This window comes from Sminthopsis crassicaudata, chromosome 2 (genome assembly GCF_048593235.1).
Source record: "Sminthopsis crassicaudata isolate SCR6 chromosome 2, ASM4859323v1, whole genome shotgun sequence".
Classification (NCBI taxonomy): Eukaryota; Metazoa; Chordata; class Mammalia; order Dasyuromorphia; family Dasyuridae; genus Sminthopsis; species Sminthopsis crassicaudata.
Window position 1 is genome coordinate 395,547,358 of NC_133618.1, and position 19,295 is coordinate 395,566,652.

The window sequence follows — 19,295 nt, forward strand, 5'->3', positions numbered from 1 at the left end:
GAAAAGTAAGAGAGATATATTCTCCTTTTAAAAATTAATTTGTTTTAATAGCATTTTATTTTTTCAAATACATATAAAGATAGTTTTCAACATTCATTTTTGCAAAACCTTGCATTCCAAATTTTTCTCAGACTGATACATTCTCAAATGAAGGTGATATAAAAACAAAAGATGTCACTAAGTTTTTAATTTTTTTTTAAATGAAAGGCTTTGGAAGGGATATTTTTTACCCAAGCTAAAATTTTGAGAGGGATTGTTTTTAAGGGTGATTTGAGAAAAGTCTTTATGCTCATTGGTGGGTGTATTCTCTTTACAATTCTCATTCCTGGAGAAATAACAAAAAGGATAAGTGAGAATTATACCCTAGAAACAGGGTTATGTTTGTTATGTTGATTTGTCTGGGTTATGGCTCAGCTGAAGATTCTGAAGCCTCAACAGCTTCTCTAGTTATCATGCTGAAAATGTATAATTTTAGAATATTCTTGACCTGTATTTTCTTAAACTTAGTTACTTATCCACAGTTAGGCCTAAGTTCTGAATTCCTCAGGAGAACACATGTGGTGTGGTAGAAAAGGCCTTGGAATTGAAATCTATATCATAGAATGATAGCTTTACAACTGAACCTCCCTCCCTTCTTTGTAGAGCTGGGGGAAATGAAGGTGTTGTAGAAGAAAAATATATCAATATAATTGTATTTTTTGAAAGATGAAATTAAAAAGAAAAAACTTAAGAGCTGGAAGGAATCTTAAAGATCATCTTGTTCATCTCCCCCTAACTCCATTTTATAGAGAAAAAACTGAGACCCAGACAAGTGGAATTTATTTACCTATAGTCACACAGTAAGTAATAGCGTTGGGATCTAAATCTAGGTTCTCTGACTTAAAAAGTCCATGGTTCAAATTTCAGCTCAGACATTTACTCGTGTGATTAAAGACAAATTATTTGCCTTATATGAACTTCTTGGATTCTCATCTACAAATTAGAATTAATAGTACTTTTATTGCCTATATAGCAACAAGGTTGTTATAAAGTCAAGATTTCTAATCTGGGATCTGTGAATTTTTAAAAAATATATTCTCATAATTGTATTTCGGTATAACTGGTTTCCTTGTAATCCTCTGTGTTTTATTTTATGCATTTAAAAATATTTTCTGGGAAGAGGATCCATAGGCTTCTGCAAGCCTGCCAAAGGGGTCCAGGACACACACACGCAAAAGTAAAAATTTCTGGTATGAAGAAAATATTTATTGAAATATTGAAGCATTATAGAACTTTGAATTTAAATAAATGTGAGAAACACAAAGGACATAACCTTGATTTGAGAATCTATAGAGCTGAGTTTGACTCCTGGTTCTTGATACTTGGGAAGTATGAGACCATGAACAAGCCACTTAATTGCTTTGTACCTCAGTTTCCTCTCTTAAATGAGAATAATAATACTTTTATTGCCTACTCCATACTGTTTTTGTGAGGAAAGTGTTTTATGAAACTGTATCACCCTGAGTTTGTTTCCTCCTCCTCCTCCTCCTCCTCCTTTTCCTCCTCTTCCTCCCCCTTCTTATTTTTTCTCCTTTCTCCTTCACTTCCTGCTTCTCTCTTTCTGTTCTTCCCCTCCCCCTCCACTCCTTTCTTCTCATCCTTTCTCCTCCTTCATTTCCTGCTTCTCTCCTCCTTTTTCCTCTCCTCCTCCTCCTCTCTTCTTATTTTTTTCTCCTTTCTCCTTCACTTCCTGCTTCTCTCCTTCTGTTCTTCCTCCTTCCCCTCCTTCTATTCCTTTCTTCTCATCTTTTCTCCTTCTTCATTTCCTGCTTCTCTCCTCCTTTTCCCTCTCCTCCTCCTCCTCCTTTAAGGTTGTCATAACGTCTCCTAAATATAAGCTCTTGCAATGAAAATAACCCCTCTTTCATGGTAAACGATAAGGCAAATATGAAGACTTCCCTAGTTTATCATGATAGTTGTGATGCAATGGAAGCAGCAATAGATTTGGATACAGACAGATGTGAGTTCAAATTCCAGCTCTGGTAACTTAGCAACTAAATGAATTTGGATGATTTATCTAATTTCTCTGTATCCCCTTTCCTTGCCTATAAAATGCTCTGCTAATAGCCATACTACCTACTTAGGAGACCTTTTATGAGGGTCTAGTAAAATGTCAGATATACTATACAGATATATACTATAATCATACAACATAACAAAAAGAAATACTATAACCATACAACGTATCGTACATGGTTCACTATCACCAGAAGCACCACATACTGCCTACCATATCCACACAATACACGTATATATATATGGCGTATTATAACCATACGATATAGTGTATATAATACATATACTATACAAACGTCCATCTCACAGACTTCCTGAGAGCAGGTACCGTTTCATTTTTGTTTTTCTATTCTCAGCGCCACACACAGTGCTTGGCACCCAGAAGGTGTTTGATACATGTGTGCTGATAAATTGCTTGATTGTGTACCTATTTCTCATTAAAAAGGGTATGTACATCACTTTGCTTGAGGAGGAACAGGGCCGGCAGTAGAAAATCTTGTAACTTCTCAGATCATGTTGCCATACTGAAAGGAGAGCTGTATATCTGCTCTTTCTACCATGTAACCTGTGGCTCTATGTTTTCCCCACATTTAGAAATTCCCCTCACTCCTAGTCCCCTCCTTTGTTCATTATTTTTCCTTGGTGTGGGGTGAGGAAGGTAGTTCAGTTTCCAAATAACTGGAAGGTTAAAAGAGGGCTGCGTATGTAATCAGAGATGTTTCACAGCCCAAAGGAGGCATTTTACTTTTGTCTCTCCTCATTCTGCTTGGTAATTTTGGCTCATGCCAAAATTTACAGAAAGGGGGTGTCATTTATTAAAAACCCTGCCTACTGGGAAGATTCACATTGAAGTTGGGAAAATTGGAGAGGATCAGAGGTGCTTCACAGTAGTTGAGCTCCCAACCAACCTGGGTGAGGTATTCCTTACCCATTGTTAGTCAGGCCACCCACGTACCATCTGCTCATCCCCTAGGAGATGTTGCTGCCCACCTGGCTCCCTTTGAAGTGAACAGAGAAAGAGAGAAGGCGGGGCTTTGGCTCACAAAGGGGGTTACACTGCACCCTGTTAAACATCCCCAGGCCTCCAATGCCTCTCCCATTTCAGAGGTCATGCTGCTGTGAATGGAAGATGAAGGCACCCAGGGGAAGGCATGGAGAAAACAGATAAAAAAAGAGGCTACATTGGCCCTGAGCAGTTTCTTCTCTACAACTAGTCTGTTTGGGCCTCCTTATCTCTGATAGGCAACAGTATCCATGTGAGTTTGAAAAGATGCTTGGGCTTGCCAGGGGAAGCAGAGACTTTGCCCACTGATACAGAGTGGTAACATGGTACGTACTAAGGAAGAAAAAAAAAAAACCAATGTAAAAGGAAAACAAGAGATTAAAGAGGGATGAGAGATCAGGAAAATAGCTTAAGTCTCTAATGTGTGTTACGTCTTAGTGACTGGGAAAGACGAGTTAGGGGATGAATCTCTGTTTAGGGTCTGTGCCCGTAGATGATGCAAAGATGGAGGAAAGTAACATCTGTCCAGAACAAGAGCATTTTGGAGCTTTCTTAGTATCAAGTGTAGATCTTTTCCAGTGGCTTTAGAGAGAGTTAAGCAAATGAATCCAGCAAGGGTAGAGAAGAGACTTGAAAGGGAGGTTGGGAACAGGAAAATGAGAAAAAGTAAAAATTGGGAGGGGAGGTAAATTTTGGACTTTTTAAGCTACTGTAAAACCACATGTAGAATCAACAAAGTACAAATCTTTGCCTCACCCCCCACTCTCACTATGGCAACTGAGACAAATCTAACCTTAGACTTTTTTACTTGACCTAAGTTACTTATCTAAGTTATTTATCCTAAGTAAATTGAACAAAACAGTTCAACAAAATGATCGTCTCTTGTATGACACAGACAGCTTCAAGTCTATATCTACCAGGTGGTGTCAAACGTCTTAATAATCAAATGTCAAAATGATAATGTCAAAATGTCAAACTTAATGTCAAAATAATAAACTATTTCAGGTCATGTGACCCTGGGCAAATGTCTTGACCTTTTTGATCCTCATTTTCCTTATCTGTAAAATGGAGAGTGTAGAGGAAAGGAAGAGCAGAGATAATAATCATTGCTCCTATTTCATGGAGTTGTGATGATCAAATGAAATAATGTATAGGAAATTGCTTTGCAATCCTTAAATCAGTACATAAATGTTATTACTATTATCATTATTATAAGAATAGCATAGAGAAAAATTGATATTAGTCATTAAGAAAAGTCAGTGGATCTCCTGAGCACCCTCAAAATGGAAAAGCCTTTATAGGAAAAGAATGAACAGAGGATATCAGGAATTCCACAGATAACTCATCCTCCTATCTGTACTCCAGATGAAGGAATTTCCACTATCTAGTGCCTTACAGATAGAGACTGGACTTTAGATTTCATTGTTAAGGAATTACATATAAGCGGTCTTCTAAAATTCTTGTGATTTAAGTTATTAGATCATAAAGGTATGCAAAGATCTTTGGGATATGCTGTATCCCAAAAATGATACAGATTAAGGAAATTTCCTTCATCGTTGTAAATCAGCACTTTCTCCGAGATTTAGAGTCAGACAATTGCCTAGAGCATTGAGAGATTAAATGATTTGCCTGGGGTCATACAGCCAGTGTTGTGTCAGAGACAACCTGTGTCTTCCTGGCTTCTGGGCCAGCTCTATCCACTACCCTACACTGCCTCTTTAATGGCCACGAGTTACTTAAATAGCCATAGTAACATGAGCTTCTTAGAAGCAGTTGGGATTCCCTGGAGTAGCCAACTCAGCTTGGATGTGTTAAGTGAGCACTGTCACTTCCCAGCTCCCATCCCTCCTTGGCAGAAAAATAGGGAAACATATACAGCTTAGGCTGGGCTCTCAGCACTTTCGAACATACCACTAGCATCAGCTTACTCATTGCTTTCCTTCAACTTTGAGACTAATGCCTCAATTGACAAGTCTATTCTCACGTGATTGTCACAACAAGAGGCAGAGTTACTCACTAGTCTAAGTTGCCGTGTTGTGTAGTTTCCTCTCAGTAAAGTGAAATGGTCGTGATGACTGATTTGCTCTATTTAAGTCAAATTCTTATAATATAAAGTCTCTTAGAGCTGAGGGTTCAAAATCAATCTCTTCTCCCCCCCCAAAAAAAATCTGTCTTTAAAAAGTTTACATTCTGGGGGAAAAGGGATAGAAAAGTGGAAGGAATAATACAACATTGAAATAGCCACACAATAGTTTGAGAAGAGAGCCCTATTTAGGAAAAGGTTTCCATAGAACAGGGTTCAAGTGAACCTTACAGAAAGCAGGGATAGTCTAAGACATAGTAGTGAGGAAGGAATGAATACCAGACCTAGAGATGGTTCATAGAAGTGAAGGATGGAATGGGGACAGTTCATTAAAGACAAGTTAAAGTATTAGAAAGTAAAAGATTAAGAGGAAATTAAGTGTGAAAATGGGGATAGAGGACTGAACCTGGAGTCAAAACAACATGAGTTTTAATTCCATTCTCACACCTGCAACCTCTCTATGTGACCCTGAGGAAGTCATTTAATCTGTGCCTCAATTTTCTCCTCTATAAAAGGGGATAATGGGAGCACATATACCCCGGGAATTGTTTGGGGGTAAAATGAAATAATTTTTGTAAAGTGCTTTGCATGTCTTAAAGTACAATATAAATGCAAGCTATGTTGGTATTGTTATGTGAAAATTTCATCTCTGTTCATTATCAAGTCAGGTTCCCACAAGACTCAGACCTCTCTCCCTGTGCCAGAAGGACTGATATTTTTATGTTTACCTTACCCACTCACGCTTTCTCTCCCTTCAAATAATGTACCACTTTCCTATCCTTCCAAAGTGAAAACTAATTTAGCAGGACACTTTGGCATAATGGAATGAGTGCCAGCTTTGGAGTTGGAGGTGATTGTTGTTGTCTGATCCTTCCAGTCACATCTGACACTTGCGGCCCCATTTAGGGGCTTTGTTGGCAAAAATACTGAAGTGGTTTGCCATTTCCTTCTTCAGCTCATTTTTAGATGAGGAACTAAGGCAGACAGGGCTAAATGACTTGCCCAAGGTCATATAGATAAGAAATATCTGAGGCCAGATTTGAATTTACCAAGATAAATCTTCTTGATTCTAAGTCTGGTGTCTTATTTATTACACCATCTAGCTGCCTGAGGACTTAGATTTAAACTACTTACTACTTATATAGCCATCTGCAAGTCACTCAACCTTTCTGGGCCTCAGTTTCCCCATCTATAAAATGAGGGAAGGTTAAACTCCTTTATGGCCCCTCCTAACACAAAAAATTTGTAATCTCTAATCCTAATAAGAATGGCTAAACCACTATTGTTACTCAATCCACTGCACCACCTAGCTGACCCTTCTTTTTTTAATGTTTTATTTTTCTTCAATTTCATTTTTTAACATATCCCTTTCTCTCCCTTCCCCAGTGAGCCATCCCTCGTATCAAAAATTTAAAAGGAAAAAAGCAATTCAAAAAACCCAACCAAAATATTAACTATGTCTAATAGTATATGTAATATTCCATACTCACAGTCCTACTACCACTGTAAAAGAGAGCAAGAGAATACCATGTGTGCCATCCTCACTGATATCTCCTCATCCTCTCCTAGTGAGCAAATTAGGTAGGGACCAGAAGCCCCTGAACAAATTCAGCACTAAATCATTACTGGTTGTGGCCTCAGCAAGGAATGCCACTTCCATTCGAGACACACATTAAACTTCAATTTGGACAGCTTCCATGTGTGGAATGACAGAAAGGCAATTTGGTGGCTCTCTGACTGGGAACCTTCGTGGAAGTGGGGAGAGAAAACAATTACAGACAATAAAAAAAAGTTATAAACAATACATCAGGTGATATTTTACTGGGGTCTTTGAGCCATTATCCCTAGAGAAACCATTTAGGATGGGATAGAATTAGCCATCTGAGTCTCTTCGGGTGCTTGACTTTTATTCGAGGGCCTAGGAGTTAAATAATTCATGCTAATAGTCTCAGCAGCAAGGAGAACAAATTGCCAGGGCTCCAGAGATGCATTTCCATTACAAGGCACAGCCCTGGATGAATTTGTGATGAAAAGCCATGTTAAGTGGCTTTCGTTTCATGCCCTGATTTCTTTCTGTAGCTTGAGAAAGAAAGCATCATTGCAAGGATGAGGATGGGCTTGAGTGACCCAGGGGAGAGACTGCCCAAACTGATGCTCGAGCCAATGAATAGAATTTTCACATTAAAAATAGCAAGCAGAAATTCATTTAATACAACTCCAACTCCGTACTGAGGGGGGTGGGAGAGAAGAGGAGATGGCAGCTGCAGTTGGAGGTGGTATTGCTATTAATTCTACCTGGGGATTTCAAAGTTCAAGCATCTTCAAAGAATCTTAAACATTTTCTGAAATTTGAGTTGGGGGTGTAATTGCTCAGCAGTCATTAAACCACGTGCGCCACCTGCACTTGCAATCATTTTCAGAATGGGAAAGAGAAAGAGCTTCCTTGGCTTTCCCCCCACATCCTTTTAAAACGCCATTCTGGCATTGTGATTTGGGGAGGAGTGGGCCAAATGCAGCTGGGTAGCTTATTCATTAGGCATTTATTAAGCTCCTATTTTGCAATTCCTTCTTGACTAAGTACCCCTAAGATGGTAGATGATGATAAGTAATACCTATAGGCTATATCATAAAAATTTCTATTATCAAATAAGATCATGTATAAATCACGTTACAAAATTTTAAATCACTATATAAATATTAGCTTTTAGTATTATTTCATTGGTGCCTTTGCAGCAACCTTAGAGGTAGATACTATTGGTATTATTGTGCACATTTTTCAGATGAGGAAACTGAGGCTTAGAGGTCATCATAATGGTTAGCATTTATACAGGGCTTTAAAATTTATAAAGCATTTATATACATAATTTGATTTGAGTCTCATAATCTTGTAAGGTAGAAGCTTTTTACAGATGAGGAAACCAAATCTGAAAGTGATCTGCTACTAGATGAGCAAGTAAATATCTGGGGCAGGATTCAGATCAAGATTTTCCATGTGACCTTGGTGTGAAGTAAGCTCCTCTCTCAGTAAAGTAAAGGAGTTTGGATTTGAGGATCTCTAAGTTTTTTCCAGCTCTAGATTTTTTACGTCATGATTCCCAGGTTATCACTCTCTCCACTATGAACCGTAGCCTTCACCATCTCCTAGGCACTGTAATAAATGACTAAAAGAAAAATATCCTTCCTCTCTTGTTCAGATTAACTTGATTGCAGCTTCATCCACAACCTTACTTCTCAAATCTCATAAAGCATTTGGTTTTACACTCCTCCTATGTACTTGTTGGGTAATCTCTATTAAAAGTTATTTGAGTCTTATCTCTCTACTAGATGGTAACTTCCATAAGAGCAGGGACCTTGTCATGTCCTAACTTCTGTCTTCCCCAAGCACTAAATCGACGATCCACCCATTGTGGTTGTTCATTTTTGTCTGACACCACTACTGTCCCTGGGGTTTTCTCCACAAAGATGCTAGAATGGCTTGCCATTCCCTCCTTCAGTGGCAAACAGAAGTGAGGTGACTGGCCCATGATCACACAACTAGTGTCGGAGGCTAGGTTTGGAACCAGGTCTTCCTCACTCCAGGACCAGGGCTCTGTCCACTGAGCCACCTAGTTGCCCATACATGATTGAGACTTAGGACTATAAGTTTGCTGAATTAATGTATATTAAACACTAGAGTGACAAAGAAAAAAGAGCATTGAGACAGCTACTAAAATGATTCATTTTACAATTATTTCCTCCTGTAAGTAGCAGATTTGCCTCAGCCCCTGGAAATCCCCTGCTCTCCTTTTTGCTTTTGTCCACAGCTTTTCTGGATAAGGAGTGGCTTTATAAGATAGCTGGCTGTGTGCACAGATGACTGAACCTGCTCAACTTGGTTTACTCTCCTAGATTCCCTCCACCCCTTCCACTCCTCCTGTCCCCAGCTCCTTTGCTCTTTCCCTGCCTGTGCTCCCTGGGCTCTAGCTGTCACTGTCTCTCCAGAAGCTTGCTTGATAGAAAGATGCAACTACCTAATCCAATCTGCAAAGTGAATTTTCAAGTTTTCCTATATCCCTAAGTCACCGAGGGTTGTTCAAAATTCCTTTTGAAATAATCATGGCGGATTCATGAGTTCCTTAGAAGAATTCAGTTAATACCTTCCAACACTTCTTTCATAAGCAGCCAGAATATCTGGCATGAAATCAGACTATTTTACCATCTCACTTGGGAAAATCGAAATAAAATAAGAAAGTTAATTTAAAATAAAATAAATTTACCTGTTACACCTGGAAGGATCTCTATAAAACCCCATTTGGGTTGCCAGACTTCGCCAAAAAATTCTAAGCAATGAGAGTATCTCTCAATAGAAGAATATATCAGTTTAAAAAATTGTGACTGCATTGATGGATGACTGAGTGATGACTGGTTGACTCAGACTTTACAGTGATTAAAACAGTCATGCTTGCAGGAAAAAAAATAATAGAACTCCTAGAGTACTACATTTTTTTTTTCAAAACCCTTCTATATCTGTTATTTTAATTACTCTTCTAGTAACCTATGAGGAAGGTAAACCATATAATTATCTATATTTTACTGATGGGGAAAATTGATATGGGGAGTTAGGTGATTTATTCAGTCACAGACTCAGTAAAGTTAGTCAAGATTAGAACATTATCAGATTAAATTACATATTATCTCACCATGCTGCCCCTCTCTCTGTCTCTGTCTCTCTCTCTCCTTCTTTCTCCTTTCTCTTTCTCTTCCTCTACCTCTCTCTGTCTCTCTGTGTCTGTTTCTCTGTCTCTTTCTTTCTGTCTCTGTTTCTCTGTCTTTTTCTTTCTCTCTCTTTCTTTCTCTCTTCTCTCTCTCTCTCTCTCTCTCTCTCTCTCTCTCTCTCTCTCTCTCTCTGTCTCTCTCTGTCTCTCTCTGTCTCTCTCTGTCTCTCTCTGTCTCTGTCTCTCTCTGTCTGTCTCTGTCTGTCTCTCTCTGTCTGTCTCTGTCTCTGTCTGTCTCTCTGTCTCTCTGTCTCTCTGTCTGTCTGTCTCTCTCTCTCTCTCTCTCTCTCTCTCTCTCTCTCTCTCTCTCTCTCTCTCTCTCTCTGTCTCGTAAGTCAGATGAAGAATTTTCTACTTTGTCTACCCACAGGTGCCAAGAGCAAAAGCCCTATGCAATTATAGAGGGCAGAACCCAAATGACCTAAGGTTCAACAAGGGAGATATCATCCTCCTTCGAAGACAACTTGATGAAAATTGGTACCAGGGAGAGATCAATGGCGTCAGTGGAATTTTCCCCACCAGCTCAGTGGAGGTTATTAAGCAGCTTCCACAACCTCCCCCACTCTGTCGGGCTCTTTACAACTTTGATTTGAAAGATAAGGACAAAAAAGAGAATCAAAACTGTCTGACTTTCCAAAAGGTAAGGGAGTAGGTTGGGGAAGAGGGTAATATATTAAGTTTATATTGTTATTTTAATAAGGAGTTTTGTTTTTTTCCTAAAAAGGGAGGGGCATCATTGACTGGTAGGAATAGTCATTCAGACAAGCTGAAACTTAAATTGTTGAGGTAGATGGGCAAAGGTATATTGAGAAGTATTTAATAACCCATTTCCTGATAAAATGTATGCCCACACACTTTTACATTTAATTTGCATTATTAACATTTTCCTCATGACTTTAAGTCTAAAAACCAACAGAATTATAAAATAAGTGCTGATTTATATTTTGCTGCTCTTCAAGGTGTAAGTGCTCACACTGAAAATTTATAATAGGCTAAAGACAGACAAAACTGGTTCTAGTTGGCTCCAGCACACTGGGAAAAGACTAACAATTGTCACACAAGACATTATTTTAAACTCCCAGGAGTCTCTGGACATGTCTAAAATGTAACCAGCCCACCATTCATCTGATGGTGAATTGAAATCTGGTTTCTAGAAGGAAAATACAGGAATATATGAAATTACAAAATTAACTTGATATTACCAAATCAATTAAGAAAAAGCATAATTAACTATTAAAAGAAATCTTGAAGACAAATTCAAGAAACGAAAGGTAAAAGTATTTTATTTAGCACAGTAAGTCAACAAAGCCTGATTCAAACAAATTGTAGTGTTACTTTAAAAAAACAGGAGTAAACAACTTCCATAAAAGGACAAAAGTATAGTGATTGGTGCAGGAACCAAGGTAATGTGACCAAACTAGAGAAGGAAAGATTAAATATCGATATTTTGGGTATATGTGCACTTAAGTGGATGGGAATGGGTAAATTTAATTCAAGTGATCATTATATAAACCACTATGTATAAGAATTCCTTAGAAGAAATACAGTAGCCCTTATTGTCAATAAAAACGTGAGAAAAGCAGTACTGAGATATAATGTTAAAAATGAAAGAATGATATCTATTTGAATCCAAAGCAAACCATTCAGTATTACAGTAATTCTAGTCTACATTCCAGCCAAAGAGACCAAAATTGATTAGTCTGTAAGTCTATCAGTCTGAAGACCTACAATATTTTCTAGAAATAAAAAAAAAAGAATGTCACATTCATCATAAGGGGTTGAAATGCCAAAGTAGAAGAGCAAAATATAATTGGAATATCAGACAAGTCTGGCCTTGATGTACAAAATGAAGCAGGGCAAAGACTGATAGAGTTTTGTCAAGATATAACTTGTTAGTCTTAGCAAACCTTTTTTCAACAACCTGACTCTACACATAGACATTACTAGATGGACATATTGAAACCAGATTGATTATATATTTTGCAGCCAAAGGTGGGGAAGCTCTACACAGTCAATCAAAATAAGGCCTGGAGCTCACCGTGGCTAAGATCGAGAACTTAATGCAAAATTCAGACTTAAATTGAAGAAAATAGAGAAAACTATCAGACTACAGAAGTATAACCTAAATAACATCTTTTATGAATATAAGTGAAAGCAGCAATAGATTTAAGGCATTGAATCTGGTAACTAGAATGTCTGAGGAACTATGGACAGAAATTTGAAACATTGTATAGGAGGCAGCAAAAAAATTATTTTAAAGAAAAAGAAGAGCAAGAAAGCAAAATGGCTGTCAGATGAATCTTTACAGAAGGGAGGGGAGAAATGAAAAGATATGCCAGTTGAATGCAGAATTCCAGAGAATAACAAGGTTTTCTTAAGAAAAGTTTTCTTAGGAAAAAGCTTTTATAGGAAAGTTTTCTTAAATGAGCAATGTAAAAATTTAGTAAAAGAAAAAAGTAGAATGGGAAAGACTAGAGAACTCTTCAAGGAAACAGGAGATATTAAGGGCATGTTTCATACAGAAATGGGCATGATAAAAGATAAAAACCTAGGAACTTAACTGAGGCAGAAAAATAAGAAGTAGCAAGAATATGCAGAAGAACTATACAAGAAAGATCTTAATACCACCTATAACTACTGTTACAGGTGTGGTTACTGATCTAGAGCCAGACATTCTGGAGAATGAAATCAAGTGCCTTTCAAGAAGCCTTGCTAATAATATAATTAGTGGAGGTGACAGAATTCTAGCTGAGCTATTTAGAATTCTAACAGATGATGCTGTCAAAGTGGTGCATTCTAAATATGCCAGGAAATTTGGAAAACTCAGCGGTGGCCACTCAATTGGAAAAAATCAATTTATATTCCAATCCCAAAGAAGGACAATGCCAAAGGAGGTTTGAATTGAATAGTTACACTCATTTCACATTCCAGCAAGGTTATGCTTAAGGTGTTTTTAAGCTTCAGCAATATCTGAACTGAGTATTATCAAAAGAGCAGGCTGATTTTTGAAGAGGTAGAAGAACTAGAGACCAAATTGCCTTTATATAAGGGAGTTCCAGTAAATCTTTACTTCTGTCTCATTGATTACACTAAAGATTTTGACACTGGATCATAACAAAATGTGGCAAATTCTTGAGATGTGAGTATCAAGGCTGGGCTCAATTATTCATTTATGGAAGACCTAAAGAAAAAGGAGAACTAGTGACAGGGAAACTTTTCTACATTTCTGTACTAAATTAAATGGATCCTGTTTAGATGCAGAACAAAATGGGATAATCTTGTTCAGTCATCAGTTTAGACACCGTGTTTATAAGGGCACCTTATCATCAAGATGGCCATCATTCAGGGCAGTCAGTTTGCAGAAATTATCGTGGCACTCCTGATTACCATCTACTCCAGGATTAAGGCTTAGAATAAGGAGGACCTCAGTTCAAACTCTGACTCTGTGTGACCCTTCAGGAAATGAGTTAATCAGTCTCCTTGGCTCTCAGTGGGTGGGTGGGGAGGAGGTTGGATTTGATGCTCTCTCAGGTCAACTCCCAAGCTAAATCTGACATCCTAAATGCCTCCTTAGGAATCAATCTTGAGGTAGAAGAAATTTAAGGGATTTGATATGGAGAGAGGGTTGAAGATAATGTGGAGTACCACTGCATCATGAATTCAAAGCTTCCAGTTGTATAAATCATCCCTAAGGCACCAAGTATTGTCACTTTTATTCCAATTCTCTGTTTAAATCCTCTCCGGGTTTGGGGTAGGTCAGACAACCTCTCTTCCATTTGCCCCATAACTCCATAGCTGTAACCAAGCTTGTGATTATCTTTCCTTAAAGGAAATGTTATCCAAGGAAAGATGCTTTGCTGCAAAAGGAGTTTGCTCTACTAAGGGTAAAGCAACCAAGGCAGGCCCTTGGGTAGAAAAAGCAATACCTGGCAGTGTGGGTGCCTTCACTGGGGAAAAGAAAATGAAATGAAATAAAATACAATCATATTTTGTTCTCCTCGTTGGCAGACTGTACCTATATCTCTGTTGTCACTAACTTCATTTAGGAGAGGATGAAAAATGAGGCACACCAGAAAAACTATACATCCATAAACACCAAGGGGACAATTGATGTAGGCTGAGCAAAGAAAAAAATAGTACATATCTTACAGGCCAGAAAGCATCTATTAATCACCCGGTGTACACAAGCACTGGAGCTACAAAGACAAAGCAAAAAATCTCTCCTTCAGGAGCATTTCAAGTAGTACTAGAGAGATACATCACATATAAATAGCTAAATATATACATGATAATTTGAAGAAGGGAGAGAATATCATCAATGAAGGGTATCAGGAAAGACTTCCCATTAGTATATAAGGTAAGGTCTATAATAGTATATAAGGTATAAGTCTATAAGGTAAGCCTGAAAGGAAGAAAGAGATTCTAAGATGAAGAGGGTGAGAAAGTGTGTTTCAGACCGTGTGAAGGAAGGGGAAAAGGAGTGGGGGATGGCTTGTTCAAAAGGCACTGAGAATAGATTAGAATGCTGAATTCAGGGAAATGCAGGAAGGAAGATTTGCTTAGAATTAAAATGTTTGAAGGGGAAGAATGTACTTGGAAGTGTAATTGGGAGGTAAATAGAACTTTCAGGGCCAAGTCTGTATTTTATTTTAGAAGTGGTGGAGAGACACTTAAAAGTTGCTAAAAAGCAGGGGAATTGGAATTGACTTAGCAGACTTGTATCTTTAAGAAAATTATGTTGTATTGAAGAGGAGAGAGATCTGAAGCAACGAAAACAGGTGGAAGAAAACAAGCATTTGTTTAATGCCTACTCTGTGCCAGACACTATGGCCATGTACTTTATAATTTGATATACTCAGTGTTGCGGGTGGGACATAGGGAGAATATTGTGCTCTTCTCAATCTCAAATAGATGCCATGGAGCCCATGGCCCTGTTCTCTAGTCAGAAAGTCTAATCAGAGGGTACTGATTAGTGAGTACTGAGGCAGATTCTATCTATATTTTAAAATTTTATTTACTTTTAAATTTTTTAATAGTATTTTATTTTTCCAAATACATATAAAATAGTTTTCATCATTCATTTTTATAATAGCTTTTTATTTTTTCAAAATAAATCCAAAAATAGTTTTCAGCATTTGCCCTTACAAAACTTGTGTTCCAATTTTTTCTACCTTCCTCCCTCCTTCCTCCCTCCCTTAAACAGCAAGTAATCCAATATAGGGTTAAATATGTGCAATTCTTCTAAACATATTTCCACATTTATCATCAGCATTCATTTTTGTAAAACTTTGTATTCCAGATTTTTCTCCTTTCTTTCCCCTTCCCAAGACAGAAAGCAACCTGATACTGTTTTAAATATGTGCAATTCTTTTAAACATATTTCCAGATTTGTCATGTTGTTCCAGAAAGATCATACTAAAAGGCAAAAAAAAAAAAAAATGAGGAAAAAAAAACAAACAAAAAGGTGAAAATATTATGCTTTGATCTATATTCAACCTCCATAGTTCTCTCTCTAGATGTAGATGACATTTTCTATCCCAAGTCTATTGAAATTGCCTTGAATTCATTGCATTGTTAAAAAGAGCTAAGTCTACCATGGTGATCATCACATAATCTTGTTATTGTACAATTTTCTATTGGTTTTGTTCACTTCACTCAGTACCAGTTCATGTAAGTCTTTCCAGGCCTTTCTGAAGTCAGACTGCAAGTCATTTCTAATAGAATAATAATATCCCATTACAGCGGATTCAGTTTTGCAGTATAAAGATTTTCCAGCCATGAGGATGAATGACTTTTTTACCCAGTCACATAAGGTGACTAAGATCATGTTTGAACTCAAGTTTTCTTGTCAAGTCCAGCTACTCTATTCACTGAGTTACTTAACTGCCTCCCAAATACGAAGACTGTTACAATAATTTAGGCAGCATGTGGTGAGAGTCTGAATGAGGGTACTGGCAATGTGAGTGGAGATGGATATGAGAAATGTTGTGGGGATAAAATACAAGTTTTGCAATTGATTAAAAGTAGGGAGGAGAGGGAAGACTGGAGTAAAACCCAAGATTATGAACTTGAGTGAAGAGAAGAATAGTAATACCCACAGCAGAAACCAAAAAGTTAGAAGGGTGAGTGGGGGAAGATAAGTTTCATTTGGTTATGTTGAATTTGAGATGTCTAAGGACATCCAGATTGAAATGTCCAATAAACATTTGATATTATGGGCTTTACTGAGATTTAGGAGAGATTAGATTAAATTCATAAATCTGGGAGTTATGTGCCTAGCGATGGTAATTGGACCTGAGAGGTGATGAGATGACTGAAAAAGAGTATAGAGAGAGAAGAAAAGAGTCCTGGACAAAGCTTTGGGGGGCAATACCCATGGTTAGGGAGGTGGAAAACAGAAGGATCAAGCAAAGGAGAAGGCAGCATCAAATTGGTAGTGGGGAGAACCTAAGTAGAACAGTACCATGAAAAGCCACTGATGAGAGAGTATTTGGGAGTAGCCAGCACTGCCAAAAGCCTTATAGAGAGGCTCAAGAAGGGTGGGGACTAAAAATAGGCAATAAGCAATTAAGAGATTGTTGTTAATCTTTTAGAAGTTTCAGATGAGCAGCAAAAACAGATTGGCACCTTTGAAAAGTGAATGGGAGAAGAGAAAGTGAAGCTGGGAAATATAAGTGGTTTTTTTCTAAGTGTGGAAAAGAAAAAGGTATAAAATAGCTTGAGGGCATTATAGGAATCAGAATTATTGGGACATTTTTCAGGGCCCCTGGGAAGGTAACAATGGATAGAGAGAGCTCAAAGGTTTCAGGACAGGAGACAGATTTTGAGTCATAGAAGTTCACTTGGATTCCCATTGCTGGACTGAGCTATGGATCTCCTTGTCCTCTTCAAGGTATTTTCTCTAGCATCAATCTGTGCTCAGTTCCTGTAAAAACAAAGCTTTTCTCTCTCCCATTAACATGGGCATGTAGCCTATAAATTCATTTTTCATTGCTCCGTCTTCCACGTATTTGGAACCATATGGTTTTATTTTCTTATTGCCTTTGTTCTCCCTTGTTAAATGACTAATATGTTGCCTCAACTTTCAGAGAAAGCCCCATTTACTTTTACTTTAGTACTGCCAGCTCTCCAAGGGAGGCCAGAGCCAATACAATGTAAGTTAAGCCTAAAATAAAACATGTCATGTGTCCGTAGAAATTTCAGTCCATATCCCAATCACTCACATTTTAATAGCTCTTTATAGTTATAAAGCACTTCACTTGATAATACATCTCTCATTTGGGTCCTATGAGTCCTTTGGAGTAGGTAGTGCAAATATTATCCTCTATTTTACAGATGAGGAAATTGAGACTCAGAAAAGTGAAATATGACTTAAACTAAGGTTCCACAGCTACTACGTGGTACAACCAGGATTAGAACTTAGGTCTTTTGCCTCCATGTTCAACATTTTTTATACCATACCAAGGCATCTCTCCGTAAATAGGACTAATCACCAGCTAATTGCACACAACCAATAGCATCTTTTCCTAAGCATCATCATCTCTACTCCTTATGTCTGTTAACTATAAATGATTTGCATTTAATACGCATGGGCCAATCCTTCCACTCCCACAGCATTTAGGACCATCACCAGTCTCTTGACCTATGTCTTGCTCTACTGGGCTAAGATGACTCTGGAAGAGCAAATGAGGCTGATGGGTTTGCTCTGCTCTGCCTCACTTAATTCCAGTTCACTTGCAAATCAAGATCAACTTTCTGATGTCCTTGGACCTTTTTGAATCAGTGGATTAACCCCTTTGCCATCAGGATATCAGCTCCTGAAAGCCAGAGCTATCTCATTTGTGCATCTCCAGAACCGAGCACAGAGCCTTACACTTAACAGAAAATCAAATGTCTGTTGAATTGAAATGAAAAATATTCAGTACACACTGACACCTAGGGAACATCGATACTTTCACATACACAAAGATCCACATATACCACTCATTAGAAACATATACAACATTGGACTACCTGTGATCTAGGGGAGGGGGGGGTGAGGGGAAGCAGGGGAAATTTTGAAAGAAAAGATTTTGCAAGGTCAATGTTGAAAAAATTACCCAGGCATATGTTTTGTAAATAAAAAGCTTTAATAAAAAAAGAAACATATACAACCCAAACATATACCCAAGGAACAGTATGAAGAAAGGTTTCTTTAAGAAAGTGGTGGCCCATAAGCTAATATATAAAATAATACATAAAAATATAATATAACCTCTCCCTTCTCTAATAATTTGTACTCTAAAAAAACTTACACTCTCAAAAAAAGGTAACTAGGGGCAGCTAGGTGGCGCAGTGGATAGAGCACCAGCCCTGAATTCAGGAGGACCCAAGTTCAAATCTGGTCTCAGACACTGAACACTTCCTAGCTGTGTGACCCTGGTTAAGTCACTTAACCCCAGCCTAAGGGGGGGGGGGGGGGGAATAACTAGGTGGAATGCAGAATTATTTGGATGAGTGGGAGGGAGTTGAGTACATGAATAAAGAAGTGAGAGAAAGAAGATACTAGGTTAAAGAAGCAGAAAGAAGGAAATGAGCAAGAATAACACAGGATACTTGTAAGAATTGAAGGATGGATAGAGAATTCCTGGGGAAAGAATATTTTTTTCCTGAGGGCTTATCCTCATCTCTATGATTTGGGCAAGTTGTATTACACAAATAACCAAGGAAAGTCATATAGCAGAGGTGACTGGGAGAAGAGTTGTTGGGTCATCCCAACAGGAATCTGAGTTTTAGTAATGAGCTAAACCCAGGTCCATGGTAGTATAATGCATAGAGTGCAAGATTTAGAGGCAAGATGACCTGCATTCAAGTTATGCCTTCAACAGTAACTTGTTATGTAACCTGGGGCAAATTTCCTTACTCTCTCAGTGCTTTAGTTTCTTCATCTGTAAAATGAGATTAGATTACATAGCCTCTAAGATCTCTTTTCTAGTTCTAAAAGTTTTTTCCCAGTAGAATTTTCATGGAAAGTATTTTCACTGGATAAATTTCTACCAGTTTGCAAGTAATAGCCATTTCACACAAAACTGGAATACTTTCCTGCAGGAATTTAACCTTTATTATGCTCATTCCCCAAAGTTTCACATTCATTCAAAGAAATGAAAATGTGAGTTATTTCCCTTAGGTTTTTGTGCCTTTTTTTCTCCTTTGCCAAACGTCTTTGAGTAGATCAAACCAAAGCAGACTAAACAAGAATCTGGCTCCACTTGAACTTAGTGACTCAGAAAAGGTAGTTTGTTTGATAATTTTATTCCCACATCCACATCAATAGAAACTAATTTTCCTCTTCATAGTCCTAAGATCTGATAACTTCCTTGTACCCTCTATTCAGAAATTGTGGGTTGCATGAATTTCCTGG

The 19,295-nt window shown here is 37.9% G+C and overlaps 1 protein-coding gene across 2 annotated transcripts in view; it reads left to right on the forward strand.

The window, feature by feature from the left end:
* Nucleotides 1-19,295, forward strand: part of SH3RF2 (SH3 domain containing ring finger 2) — a 149,816-nt gene that overhangs the window by 52,357 nt on the left and 78,164 nt on the right. The window contains exons 1-2 of one of the 2 annotated variants that reach the window (XM_074291714.1): nt 2,901-3,384; nt 10,266-10,535. In XM_074291714.1, the coding sequence (XP_074147815.1) occupies nt 3,382-3,384; nt 10,266-10,535 (273 nt within the window). In that variant the 5' untranslated portion in view covers nt 2,901-3,381. Of the gene's footprint in view, nt 1-2,900; nt 3,385-10,265; nt 10,536-19,295 lie in introns of those variants that run through there. The other variant, XM_074291713.1, reaches the window with a different exon arrangement.